This window comes from Pholis gunnellus, assembly GCF_910591455.1.
Source record: "Pholis gunnellus genome assembly, chromosome: 3".
Lineage (NCBI taxonomy): Eukaryota > Metazoa > Chordata > Actinopteri > Perciformes > Pholidae > Pholis > Pholis gunnellus.
In genome coordinates this window covers 16,267,739-16,282,883 of record NC_136529.1, presented here as the reverse complement: position 1 = coordinate 16,282,883, position 15,145 = coordinate 16,267,739, and the positions used below count along the sequence as shown (strand labels likewise).

General features: G+C 40.6%; 1 protein-coding gene across 1 annotated transcript; it reads left to right on the top strand.

Annotated features, from left to right (window-relative positions):
* Positions 1-256: 256 nt before the first annotated feature.
* On the top strand, positions 257-12,315 carry c1ql4b (complement component 1, q subcomponent-like 4b; the record flags this gene model as incomplete). The annotated part of the gene is made up of 2 exons (XM_079184545.1): positions 257-799; positions 12,136-12,315. Exons 1-2 carry the CDS (start codon positions 260-262, stop codon positions 12,313-12,315), a joined length of 720 nt encoding a protein of 239 aa, XP_079040671.1. The 5' UTR covers positions 257-259.
* Between the last annotated feature and the right edge of the window lie 2,830 nt (positions 12,316-15,145).

The window sequence follows — 15,145 nt, the reverse complement described above, 5'->3', positions numbered from 1 at the left end:
AACCTATTTGTCATTCTCCCCCCTGATTTTCTCCCGTCTGAGACTTGCCTGTCCCACTCCTAGAAGAGTCCCCCGTATCTCTGCCCCGCACAATCACACATTTCTCTCCTCCACCTTCTCAACCCAGTAGTTACTCTATTCAGCCTTCAGCCTGGCCGGCACAACCGTTCCAGCGAAGGGGGAGGAGGACTTCCTCACGCTGGCCGCCTCCCGACTCAGCCGCAAGAAACGTGTCATCGGGGCTGGAGTCGGCGTGGCCATGGTCTTGGTCCTGCTGGTGGCCATTCCCCTATTGGTCCACACCACCAAGGGGGGAGGGTCCGGAGGAGGGGGCACGCACTTCGAGATGCTTGGGAGCTGCAAGATGGTGTGTGACACTTTCACCCCCCCACAGGGAGAGCTGACAGCCGTCTCCCCTCAGCCCCCAGACTTCTCAAACCGCAGGGGTAAACAGGGGTTCAGAGGGAACCCTGGACTTCCTGGTCCTCCAGGTCCTAAAGGGCCCCCCGGAGAGCCCGGCAAGCCCGGCCCACCTGGTCCACCTGGGCCCGGACCTGGAGGCTACGGCCCATCCTTCTACAGTCCCAAAATCGCCTTCTACGCAGGCCTCCGGAAACAACACGAAGGGAGTGAAATACTCAAGTTTGATGATGTTGTGACCAACGTAGGGAACTACTACGAACCGAGCACCGGCAAGTTCACTTGCCCTCTGCCTGGCATCTACTACTTCACCTACCACGTCCTGATGAGAGGAGGTGACGGGACGAGCATGTGGGCTGACCTGAAGAAGAACGGACAGGTGAGTGTGTCTGTGAGTCGTTTGTGTGTATGAAGTGTCCCTCTGATATTGTCATCTGAAACTTTCACCTTTTGAGACAAACTCTCAGTCTGCAGATGTTAACCAAACAAAATGTGCGAAAACCCTTTTCTACAAACATGCACCGAGTGATTGAGTATCACCCTGTGCCACCAACAGCAGTGGACTCAATTACAGCAACTCTTTTAAAACGCAGGGACGACACATATAATATATATATATTATAGTTCAGTCTTCTGAACTGATACTTCCAAAACAGATATAAAACACAAAAGTCACAAAAATAAAACAGTTTTCTAATTTTTCTTTATTTGAACATGGACAATGCACAAGGAACATTAACCTTTTAAAAAGATGAATTTGAATCAACACACACATTTTGACCTCTGCATTCAACCCATCCTCAGCATTCGGAGTAGTGGGCTTCTGTAAAGCAACTTGGGCTTCAGTGTCTTGTTCAAGAACTCTTGGAAAGGAGGAGGCGGAGATCGAAACTCCCCCGTATTTTTTTAACATCTGAGCATTGAGAGCATCATTTGGATGTTTCAGACAAAGAACATTTTAAAGCAAAGTTTCCACAAAACATATCAAAAAGAATCAAAATTCTGTTTTAATTGAGTAGAATTCAAATGAAATGACTCGTGCTGTATCTCACCTCTTGTGTAGAGAAGATCTATCAACCCTCTAATAATACAATTTAATCTGAAAACATTAAAAAAACTTTTTGTTTTCTCAAAGTTGTTAATTTACTTTGGAGGACAAAGAAGAGGAAACAAATGCAGGATGAAAGTAGAAACAGAGATGGGACTAAGAACAACTTACCAAGGAAAACGTAAACTGTAATCAATTGTACAACTTGCACACAAAGGCAGAGAGAGAGAGAGAGAGAGAGAGAGAGAGAGAGAGAGAGAGAGAGAGAGAGAGAGAGAGAGAGAGAGAGAGAGAGTGACAGCCTAGCGATCAAGAGGATAACAATCCTCCATGTCTCAGTGGAACAAAGCTAAAATGCAACAGCTGGCTACTGTCCTCTGAGGAACTCTGACTTTAACACTAATAAATAAACAAGTACAAATGCCTGGCACAAAGCCTTGAATGCTTCCATCTGGAGATCCGTGACAAGCTTGAAGTGCTAAGCCCTCACTCTGTTGAGGAGCCCTGATTCTGACATGTGTGCTGCAGAACAGAAGAGTGACGTCCTGGGGATTACCAGAGAAGAAAGAACATGCTTTGCATTGTTACAAGTCAGACGGCTGAGTGTTTGATGGTACAACAGTCTTTTCTCACAGAATTTACACGGTACATGAACGGACAGCAATTTGCTTCTGAGCAGACCATCAACCCGCTGGGCTGCTGTTCACTGATCTTTCTTTTACGTCTTAGAAGATTTTAGATACAGTGAGTGGGCCAGTACGAATTCAAGTTTTTTTTTTAAAAAGTCCACAGTTTGGACACTGGATATTGCAGTTTGTTGGAGAAAGTATTTTCCATTAGAGTACTCTGGTCTTTGTTATGTGAAAAAACATTTTTTGGTTTTCTTCAATTTTTGAATGCCGACTGTCCTGCAGTCTTCATCACTGGCTCCTGCTAACCCTGGTGTTGGTGTATGGAAAGCTGCAGCCAGACACATGCCATCGTCTGCCGGTTCTTATCACCTGCCATTGATGAGCTTCCAGAGTCCAAGGTGATAACAGTCCGGAATCCAAAGATATTAAGATACTGTACATTTGAAAAGTTGGAAAAAGAGAATGTGAAAACTAAATGAAACAACTAATCAATTTCCATAGTTGTTACATGTGGAACACTTCCAGCAAGGCTGCACAATCCACTGCATCTCTGCATCAAATCACACAGATGTGCCAGCTTTTTAAATCTAAATTATGGTGCAATAGTTCATGAGAAAACTGGGAAAATGTTCAAGATTTTTTACTTTGCAATGATATACATTTCTTTTCAAATTAATTGGCTGTTCCTCGACCCGTGAGTTTACCAGATTGGAAACTGGAAATTGTATATTCTTGAAATATTCTGCAAACTAAAATACTGTAGGAGCAAACAGCTACGGTTAAATAATAAAATGTCAGGTTCAAAATGAGATATTCTACTACTTTGGTTTTATAGACTTCCCAAATACACACATTATTGTATTATAGATCTTTTTTGTGCCTGATCAAGTCCATACAAACAGTTATTTCAAATTGTCATCGATTTGACAGGATGTGCACAAAGTGGAGAGTGAAGAGGACAGACAGTTAAATGCCAGATATAATTGGGGGACTTGGTTTGTTGCGTGCCTTCACAGACATTGTCATTCCTGTCTTCACTTGCTGATAAATCTTTCATAGCCTTTAGATGAGATCTTCTCCCCTCCACCTGTGCCCCTCCTTTTACACACACACGCACACGCACACGCACACGCACACACACACACACACACACACACACACACACACACACACACACACACACACACACACACACACACACACACACACACACACACACACACACACACACAAACTTTTACCGTCCACACTGGCTATTGACTCCTTCCCCATTAATTATCTTTTCCATCAACTAAATTATTTAACCCAATTCAGTGCTGATCTTGCCCTCACAGTTTTATTGCACCTGATGTTTTTTCAGTGAATAGACAAGTGCTCCTCTGAACCAGATAGGTCAATGAGGAAAACCTTGAGAATAGCACAGGAAAAGTTTGTCAATTTAGAGATGCGAACATTTTAAACAATTATTCATTAAAGTAAGTAGGTTACCCAACTGCAAAAGTAATTAATTACATTACTCATTAAATTATAATTTCATTAATCTGCAAAAGCCTCCACTGCTACATCTCATATTCTGTATTGACACATGTAGAAACAGAAAATCTGATATGTTTGTAGCAACTGGCTTATGTGTTTGAGGTTTGTATTCATCATCAACAGCTAGCTTAACGTTAGCCTAACACTACTCGTTAATTAAAGTACTGAAACACGCTTTTTGCGTTACTGCCAAACACAGCTAAACACATTATATCTTGTTTGTTTTTTGTACAAAAATCAAAGTGTAAAGATGATCATTTACCTTTAACACGGGAATTATGTATAAGCTAAGCTAAGCTATCATGTTGCTGGCTCCACAGCTAGGCCTTCATATTTACCATACAGAAATTACAGCAACATTGAAAAGGAAATAAAAAAGAAATACAAATAAGCATATTTCCCAAAATGTCAAACTATTCCTTTAAAACTCGGTATGGCAGTCGATAGTGTGTTTCGCAGCATGGGTGTATGAGTGTAGGTGCATGTGTATGTGTGTATGTATAACAATTGTCAGACTGAGATGCTTTGTGTTAATCAATGTCTTGTCAAAGGGAGCTGAGAATAAGACACATCCCGAGGAGAGATCACTGCAGGGACAGGCAGGAGACAAGTGGGCTGACAGAGAGATGGATGGATATTCACAGGAGAGTGGACATAGGAGGATGAGAGAATATAGGCAACATGAGAGTGTCCTATGTCCTCTGGTGAAGGGAGGAGTTGAGGGGATGGGATAAGACTGACATATATGAAACAAATCAGACTCACGTTGCCAGCTGTTGGCTAAAGAAACGTGTAGCTGATGTGCAAGTTTGCACCAAGTTTGCAGAGATGAATCACTCAATGCAAGGAATCTTCTTCACTCATCGTGTCCCATAACTCATCAAAAGATTGGTGTTGAAGTAGATGACCTTTTCAATGGATATATAATTCACCACCAATATGTACTTTGCCCTTTACAGCGATGAGCATGGATAGGGAGTATGAATATTTATAGCTGGTCCAATATGGGAGAGACTGGGCTGGTCAGTCGCTCGGTCTGTGGTGCCTGCGCACACACACACACACACACACACACACACACCCTATAGTTTTGATGACATCAGTAGTAGCATTTCATCATCTCATCTGCTATTGACTTCATTATGTGGCAGTGGGATTAGGTTGGATCTGACTTGGAAGATGGGACTGGTGGACAAAGCAGTGCCTTGTTAAAGCCCAACACAGTGGCTCAGCCTTAAAAATGTGAGGTGTAAACGTCAGAAGGAAAGATGAATTCAAAGTGGAGCGTAAAGCTTTGGAGTCAAGGTTTGGATTTAGCAGGCAAATGGCTACTTTTAAGATGGCTCTCAAGCGACAAGCAGCACAAACAATGCAGAAACTGATAATGTTATGTGTGTAGAGTACATAAACATGTAGGATCCGAAAGCTAATTAAAAATGTTAATATATCACTTAAAAGTTGTGGTGATGACAAGCTTGGGCTCAATTAGAGGAAATGAGCGGCTCGCCTCCAGTAGGTATAGGTGTGATGTGGCTTCTGTGACAGGTAGAAGTGTCAGACAAGGTGTCAACATGGGCCTCATGTGGCACTTCATTGGACTTGTTTCTTTTTGCCTTTATTTTGTGTGTTGTGTGTTGGTAGAGTAATCATTAATTAAGACACATTTTCTGTGCGGTACATTGCTTTAATATTAGACACAATTATGATGGGGAACATTTTGTGTTAAAGGATAATGGTCCACCCCTTTACACAGCATTTCTTTAAGAGAAAACAGAATGGGTCCTCTCATGTACCCTGCATTTTGCCCTTGTTTCCTCTTCTTGTCTTTTCCTCTAAAAACACACACACATTTATGCGCATGTTCATGCACACGGCTATTATTTGACGACCTGTTTCTGTTATAATGGCTGAGGCCATTATATTCTGCCGACGAAAACGACTTGGCTGGTTGTTACTGTGTTTTGTCGTGTCTTTGTTGTGCTTTCCCTTTTGCCTCCCCATTATACCATTATTTCCTCCTCATCAGGGAAGCAGGATTTCATTTCTTTCATAAACAGCAGTGTTTGATAGTAGCAGAGCTGACATGAATGAAGGCAAAATGCATATTGGATAACCATTTTTAAGTATATCAGAATTAGAGGGATATTAACTTCTTTAAATTACCTTCTGTTTGTGTATCTGTGCACATACCTTTTTTAAAACACACAGAGTTGATAAGAGACAGTAAACAATATATCATAAAGGAATACTAAAATGTAACTCCAGGGCTGAGGCTTTGCGTCTAGCTGGTGCTCTGCAGGTAGACCATCCACAGAACCCATTCATATCCAATTAAGGCATCTCCTCTACCCTCAAAGGTTTCAGTCTAGAGCCAATTAGAGACTTTTTAATCAACATCTTGACACCTTGGGTCTTGAGTGTCATGGCAAAATATTAACATTTAGTATGCCAATTAGTGTGAGTCTGCAGTGCAGCAGAAGGGTTACACGTCGACCTGCATAATAGAAACAGGATACCTCGGGCTGGTACACATGGGCGGAGGACGAGAGAACACAGCGGCTTTAACAAAAAGGGCCATTTCAATTGTCCTTCTTCTATCTCCCAGTTCACCCTTAGAGGTCCCTCAGGTAAGTTTAAGAGACCCGTCTCAATCGCCTCGCTCCGCTCTGAGAGGTCTGTACATCACAGTGAATGAATCCTGTCAGTTTTATTACCAGAGGATCAAGGCATCACTGCAAAACAAAACAAAAATTGAAAAAAATAACACATTACATGGACCACCCCCCCCCCCCCCCCCCCCCCCCTCCGCTCTGAAGCAGGCATGCTTGATCAGTTTGTTATCCAACAGGCTCCCTCCCCATCACTCAAAGCCCCCCTATACATTGGCTTCCTGTGAATCCTGTGCTTTAGACTGTTAAAAGTGCATGCAGCTTGCCACCCGTCTGTGTGTCCTTATCCAAATGTCTGCTTTCACTTACTCTTTTTCACGACGCATCCTTCTTTTCTCCTTACCAGACGCCCTCCTTCCATCAAGAGACAAAGCTGAGACATAAACATTATGAACACAAACTTTGGGTCAATACACATACAAATGTTGAAAATCTTTGGCCACATAAATTTGAAATACAGTATGTCAGCCCTTAAATATGTCACATAAATCAGAAGATCACATCTGAAAATGTAGATTTTATTGAGCATTTAGTAGTGTCTGTGAATTATTTCTATGCTGTCAATTTCCTCTCTCTCGCTCTCTCTCGCTCTCTCTCGCTCTCTCGTCCACCTTCCTCAGTGTCGCTCTCTCCCCATTTAATGTTGCCCCCTAATGAAAAGTGGAGGCAGCGTAATCTTCTCTATTGTCCCGCGGGTCTCCCTTCTCCCCAACAGCAGCAGATCAAGTCAGAACAGCGTTGAGCCAACAGACAGAAATTCACTCCCTTGTCGCTATCAATCTCCGCCAATGTTGACAATAATCCTGATTTGCCTTTCCCTCTTGTTTCCAAAGCCCCGGTGCCTCCTGTGCACTTTAAGAAAACAGGGTTTCACTGTGATTGTAGCTGACAGCCGAAACTGCAGATACATCTGTGCTGGTTTTAGTGTCACAAAGCTCTGCAATGTCAACAGCTCGGGCTCGGTTCAAGAAAATATATTCCACAGTGATGGAGGAAGTATTTAGATCCTTAAAGAAAATACAACAATGTAACAATATCAGTTCACTTTAGTCTTCAATCCAAATCTAAAAAGCACAGATCTCAGTCTTGTACACTTAGAAATAACAAGTATGACCTTAAAGTAAGCACCTTTAAAATAATGGTTAAATTTACCTAGTTTTTTTTCAAAGCAATTGGTTTCCTCAAATTTAAAAAAAAATTAAGATCAGTTTGTCAGATTTGACAGTGACTGCAGTGTATTGTATCACGGTTAAAGTTTGCACAGAAAAATGGCCCCTGTGAATGATATATTACTAATAATCATTAGAGTCTCAATACTGATGCATAAATGCATAAAAAACATTTTACTTTTGTAGCTGGTTGAGGTGGAGCTAGTTTTACCTTATTTACTACAGGTAGTTTAATCTGTATCAGTGATATATCTGAAAAATACTTGTAACTACATCTGTCAGATAAATGTACTGTAGTATACAATCAAAAAACAGTGTGTAGCAAAATGTTTTACTGCAGCACAGTACTTGATTAAATGTGCTAGTTATTGATTGTCCAATTTACAACACTTAAATAACACTCTTTACATATATATATTTCTTTGCAAATTGTCCTTATTTTTGATTTTGTTTAGCTGAATACAACTCAGATGACTGATTTATGATTCATATTCCTTTGTGGCAATGATATGCCACTGTCTTCAAAATATGTGGATAAAATGTGTTAACTGGATTACTATATGGAGGAGAATGCAACCCTGAATTAATCATGAACATAACACATTAAATGTCAGCATCTCGAGTCTAAGTTAACCTACGTGTCTCATAAGGAAGTCAACCATATAAAGCCATAAATAACATTGTGGCCTTTTGGCAGGCAAATATAATTAGCTGATGTTCATGTTTAAAAGGCATTTCAGTGAGGTGGTGTGAATATCACTGCTGAAAATTATATATAACTCTTAAACATGAGTGACACAGGCAGAACCCAGCAGTCCCTTTAATGTGCTGCATGTAGTTTAATCACTAGGATAATAGGATGGATTGTAATAATGTTGTCCATGCACATACAGAGATGAATACCAGTTTTAATTGTAATCTTATACTGTATTCCTAAGTTACAGCAGCCTGGCAGCCTCTAACTGCTGAATTTACCGTCAGGGGAATCCTGCCGCTCAACCATGTAGACAGATGTTGGACGTACAAGATGTCAGATTCTCTTTACTGTTATATTTCTCCTAAACCCTATTAGGTCTCCTCAGGGGAGGTGTTCAGTCCCTTCAGAGAAAAACAGTCCAACAGTATAAAATAACAAAATGTCTCATATACTACGTGGTTTTTCTCAGGTGTTCACTTGAGATTCATAAAAAAACAAAGAGAGACAGAGAGAGAGAGAGAGAGAGAGAGGGAGAGGGAGAGAAAGAGAGGTTGGTGGAGTGTGTGTGTGTGTGTGTTATCCTGACCTCCTGCTAGTGTTTCATGGGCCCATTTGACCACTGTAGCCTATCCTGTGCCCCCATTTATTGTGATTGTATGGAGTTATTGAGGAGTCGGACCTATTAGGCAGGGAGCTGCCATGGCTATCCGACTACCAATTACTGTAGCCTGCAGCCATGTATAGCCCGCCCTGACACATCTGGAGGTAGAGAGGGGCAAGGGATATACTGCGAGGGGAGGAGGGGAAGAAGCCAGGGGGGGAGGGGGGGTCCTCAGGAGACCTGCCACAGCAGCACGCCGTTAATCAATCCGATTTAGACCGGACAGGGACACACTTAGTCGCTGCTCCCGCCAACACTGCCATGGCGGGGGAGAGAAAATGTGTGCGTGACCTGCATCTAATTAGAGTATAAGGACACAAAAAGATGGATAGATGGGTCCAGAATGAAGAGATAGCGATGGGGTAGCGAATGGGAGAGAGGAGATCGAAGGGGCGTGAGGTGTAGGGAGAGACAACAATTAATGGCGTGATGTGAGTTGAATTAAAACAAAGGAAATGTATCGATTAATTTCTGTCTCGAGGAGGGGGATAAAAGTGTTCACCTTCGCTACATTGAAGAAATGGTTGCATGGAGAAATAAATTGAGTTGAATTGATGAAATGGGTGGAAAAAAACGTATCATTTGATGGACGATGGGGAGAGACGGATAGTTTAGTCTTATTTGATTTGTGTAAGTGATGACAAGAGAGTCAGGGTAGCTTAATGACTGGTGGAGATGATGGAACAGTCGGAGCCGAAGACAAGGATGGAGTGAGGGCATCATATTTGCATTCATTAATATGTTTGTGGTTGTGCACTTGATTTTCCTCTATTAAATGGATCTTCTGCTTGAATAGTTGGTGACTTACCCAATGAAAAAAATTGGAATTCAACAGAAACCTCTAAATAATGAAAACGGCTGCCCTATTCGCCATAAAAACAGCTCTTTATCCACATTGAAAGGAAGAAAAGACAATTCTTTGAGTTCGAAACATGAAATTACATTTAGCAACTGTGTGGGTTGTTGCAGGTGTATGACTTCATCCAGATCATAATGAAACCTCTCCTCAATAGCAACATGTAAAGAAGCATTATGATCTTGGAATATGCAGTCATAGTTAGATCTGTGTTCAGCGGTTTCGTATTAATGTTGACTGCTATGTAAACATGTACAGTAATCGTCAGATGTAATGACTTCCACTCAAATGGCTGCTCTTGCCATTGCAGACCCAGCATCATGTTTAATCAGACATCCACACACATAAACCTGTCTAGATGTAGATAAAAGAGTGAAGAATGACTCTCCAGACCGTATTACTTTTTTAAAATTGTGTCAGGCTCCAGGTTCTGTTGTCTTCACACCAGCTAATGCATCTTTAGCCGGTTGGTTTTGACTATCAGCAATTTCTGGATGGCAGACATTAATGCCAGTTTTATGAAGCTCATAATGACAAGCTCTTGTTGTAACTGTGTTATAGGGGTGTTGATTACATTGTTTGGTAATTTCGAGGCTGCGGTGTTGTCCAACTGTCTTTGTCCTTGTCCATGCATTTTGTCCATGTTTAGCATTATATACAGCATTCAATATTTCAGTTTCCTTGTGTTTCTTTGGTGACTTTTGTAAACCTATATTATAATATATATTTGTTAACCTGTTTGACAAATAAGGTGCTAATTAGAATTTAACTCCAGCATTATTTTTAGACACAAACAGGAATGAATGCTAATGTTGTTCCGTCTACTGGATGTGTGTGAAATAGGCAACTGTTTGCTATCAAGTTAAGCACACCAACTTAAAAGGTGAAAATATGCCTCCCTTGCAAAGCTGAATACCTGTGACATAATATTAGCTAATGGCATTGATTACCAATTGTTGTAGTTCAGCTGCAACAAACCAATGTCCATATATCAGCAGCAGCCAGTATGTGTGTGTCTGCACATTCATCGTGTTCGCTGTAATTGCTCGACAATTGAACTGGTCCTCCCTGATGCAATCCTTGCAATCCCTCTCAGCCTCTTCTCTGCAACAGGTGGATCAGGTGTGGGAGCAACAATCCTCTGGAAAAATTGATAGCGGCTAAGAAAGCATGTGCTCTCAGATGGAGGTTTTAGGCCAAAGATCACTGCACATCTCATCTATCTACCCAGTGGACAGGAAAGCATCTGTACTGATGACATTACACCAAGATCACAGAAGGAAACAGGAAATAAAATGGCACAGGTTACATCCAGATAACGTGAGCAGACTGGTTTAGGGTGAGATACTGTGATAAGATGAAATATATAAACCCAATAAATCATCCGCCTATAACAACAACAAAAAACACTGGATTGTCAGTTTCGATTAGAATTATCCGTATTAATCAACCTAGATTAGATCACTGGATTACATAATATTTGCGTTATTCCCGTTGAACACAGACAGTCATATTTCTGCTATGACTTTTCCCTCAACCCAGTAATTAACATTTAGATGGCTGTGGTGAATATTCCTCCATTGCAGGTGATGATTAGTGTTTTAAGTGTTTTAAGAGCAGAGAGGCTTGTGGGAGCAGAGGCTTGTAGAGGCGCATGGATGAGACTAATAAATTGGTTTCCCCCAATGAAAGATTGGCAACTAATCAGTGAAAATTGTTCATCTTAAACATACAGTACCACATATACATGAAAGCAATCAGAAAAAAATTTGATTGTAGTTCTTATTATTAAGTCAATGAACTTTATTGACATAAATGTTCTAAAGCAATGTTAAAGTAAAGAAGAATACATAAAATATAAAATGCCTCAACAGTGTTTCTAAAGTGTGTAGTATGTAGTGGGCATGCTGTGTTATTTTTCCTTGAATAGTTATTACACATTTTTTTAGTGATGAAGTTAAAACATGCTGGTCCAAGCATCAGCATCTGAGCAAAAGAGTACCATATTTTTGTCAGATATCTATAATGAGAGTGGCAGGTGTTCAGTTTGAGCCACTTTTCAGAGCGTTTCTTAAAATACGTTGTTTAATAAAAATGATATCACCACCCCAAATTTAAAATTCTAAACACTGCTCCACATTCCTCCTCTGTCCAACTTTTTCCAACCTCTTTCTCTCTCCAGTCTAGCAGTTTTGTAAAATATGCAGAGGTTCTAACTGGATGCGAAATTGCCATCTGAGTTGCATCTCCAGGGACCTTTGCTATAAAAATCCCTCCCTAATCTCTTCAATAAAGGCTAAAAATGCCCAAGATATATAAATATAGCAGAATATGTTAACTATAAGAAGCTTCAACAAAGACCACAAAACACTTCCTTGATGGTATTTCCTTATTTCTTTCCATCTTTGCATCCGATCGACATCTTTTTTTTTTTGTCCCTGTTTCAGGTGAGGGCCAGTGCAATCGCTCAAGATGCAGATCAGAACTACGACTATGCCTCCAACAGTGTCATCCTGCACCTGGATGTCGGGGATGAAGTGTGCGTACAGCTCGACGGGGGAAAAGTCCACGGCGGAAACACCAACAAATACAGCACCTTCTCTGGCTTCCTCATATACCCTGACTGACAGTATACTCACATTTATATATTCTCTCTCTGTAATCAAGCAAAAAGTTTCCTTTCCTGTCTTCATCTAACACCACCATTCCTCCTTAATGTCATTTGTCATTTCAATACCGTTCAGTACACAAACATGTAATTACACGATCACAGTTAACAAATAGAGAAATTGTGTAATAATGAATAAAGTATAGTATATATTACCAGTTAACATTCACTTCTGACACACACTAGTGTAATCATTATTCTGTGCCATGTACAGTGTGTGTAAGCGTGACAAAAAAAACATGCATACATTGGCTACACACAAAGGCGAGCTCACATGAATCGAACTTCTCCTATCAGTTGTTACACTGAGACCAGATGACCATTTCAGCCACCGGTCTGAAATGGCCTGACATGATCTCTGAATGTAGACTGTAAATCAAAGTGTGTGAACTTGGCTGCAGCCTCTCGCCTTCACTGTGAGATGGATTTCCAGATGAGAAAAGTCATGAATATATTGATCGTAGCTGATAATACAGCCAACACCATAAACATAAAGTGTGTTGTATGTTTGTGTTGATGGCCGTGTGCGAGCATACGTGTGTGTTTACCCTTCTGCTTGTGTTAAAGCATGAAAGCATCACGTTGCTGTTAGTTTCACTTGCACATTCTCCAGCTCCTGTTAAGGGAGGGGCTGTCAAGTTGTTGGTAACAGTCCCTTAACACACACGGTATATCGATACTGAGGTTTAGCTTTGAGATTTTCCCTGAGCCAGAGCTCACGGCAGAGCCTCATCATGTCCCGCTAATGAGCTGAGGCTTCCTCTACAGCCTGTTCAGTCACTCTTGCATCTGGCATCCATAGTTTGCTCTACACGCTTGTTTGCTTTCTTGCAGAGAGTTGGATGAGAAAATGTAAACTCTTTGATATCCGTCTGTTCCCTATAACGCTACGGCCAACAGCTGCTTAGCTTGTAGCATAAGGGCAGGGTCATACCAGAAAAGGAGTTGTACGGTGTGTTGTCCGACCACGCTGGCAATTAAGTGTTTATATCAATCAACAGAATGGTTACACTGGAAGGCTGAGTGTGTGTGTGACGATACGGAGAGACGACTGTTCGTTCTAAACAACAATGTCGGCTCCTGAACTGGTTAGCGTAGATGCTACAATAGCATCATATTTATCAAAACTGGTGAGAATTTATTTATTGAAAGAAGAGCAAAGAATGACTTTGCCGGCCTTTCTCGATTCTCTCGTTTTCGCTCTTCTGCCAGATGGTTGGTCCAATCACCTGCCACGTATTTCTTTGAAAGTGCCTGCCCTTTTTCACAGTTTCCAACAATGGCTTCTCAGATGGTTCTGTGTAAAAAAACATCCAGCGGATCGAATATGTTGTCGTATGGACAGAGCAAGGCTACAGTAGCTGTATCCCCATTTCCAGTCTTTGTGCTAAGCTAAGCTAACAGGCTGCTGGCTGGAGCTTCATAATTACTGAACAGATAAGAGAGTGGCATTGATTTTTTTCATCTAACTCTCTGCATGAAAACAAATAAGCATATCTCACAAAGTGTCAAACTTTTCCTTTAATTTTACTGTGAATATACCCGTGTGAAGATGTTTTTCAAATGCAGGTGACTGTTGTTGTAGGTTTTCTGTGCCTTACACTATCCTTTTCATTTTTATGCATGAGGTACTTGTTGAATCCAGGCGATACGAACAAGCTGATACAAACAGCAATCTGACGACCATTTAAAAAAATATAGATGCTAACTTAGGACGTTCATCTTTGTATGTAACATGAATGTAACTCTGCTGTGAATAAAATCCCCCAAAATGGAGAGCAAGGTTCATTCGGTATGGTGGGAAACATGAGGGAACGAACAACAGAAGCATGTACGGTTCAAACGTTGCATTCAGAATAAATTATAAATATGTTGATGTAACCAAATTAATATATTTAACAATTCTATTTTTTTCATGATATAATGCTTTGACGAATACAATATAATACTCCTTTGAGCACATCTGTTGTAGTTTTAGTGCCATGGAAAGAGTTTCATATTGGCCCAACAAGTGACACAGATCCAACTTTGCAGCCTGGTAGCATGACTGTACCCCGATGAGATTTGGATGTAAACCTTTCTGATCATTCTTGTACTGTGATTGAAAAGCCTTCTCGACGTTGTGTAGTAGTACACAAACATTCCTCCTCTGTGTCATGCTGCATTCTACTGTGTGTGTTTTCTGGCGCTGTTACCTTCGTTCACGAGCAGTGTGGATTCACTGTTGTCACTGTACTTTGCAAGCTGAGTTATGTGTATTTGTTATGTATAAAATCAGCATTTTCTCTGCCCTTGAAGACCATGAAACACAATAAAATGAAAAGAGAATTCAGGATTATTTTGCCGTCGCTAAATAAAACCACTGCTTTCTTTCTTCTTTGTTCTCTTCAAGAACTCAGCAGCTGACATGTTGTGATAAGTTCTCACTGCTCAGGGTGTTTATTTTTTATTGCAAAGATTTCAAGATTTTATCAGCATTTGTCAAATTTATCTGAGGTTCAAATATGAAAACAGCTGACAAATATATTACAGTATTTCCAACAAGAGCAGACAATAAACCTACCTGCCATGTCTTTTTTTTCCTCCATTGATAAAGAATAATATGGTAAACTATCTGACTTTGTGGACATTATTTCATAATTGTTGTTATTTTTTAATAAGGTTTGTGCTCATTTTTTTTCTTTTTTTATGTCAAACTGAATGCTAGAATTACATACATAAAGTAAAAATATACACTTCATGTGCTTCAGATACATGATTCAAATATAATGTTCTAAATATAATTTAGT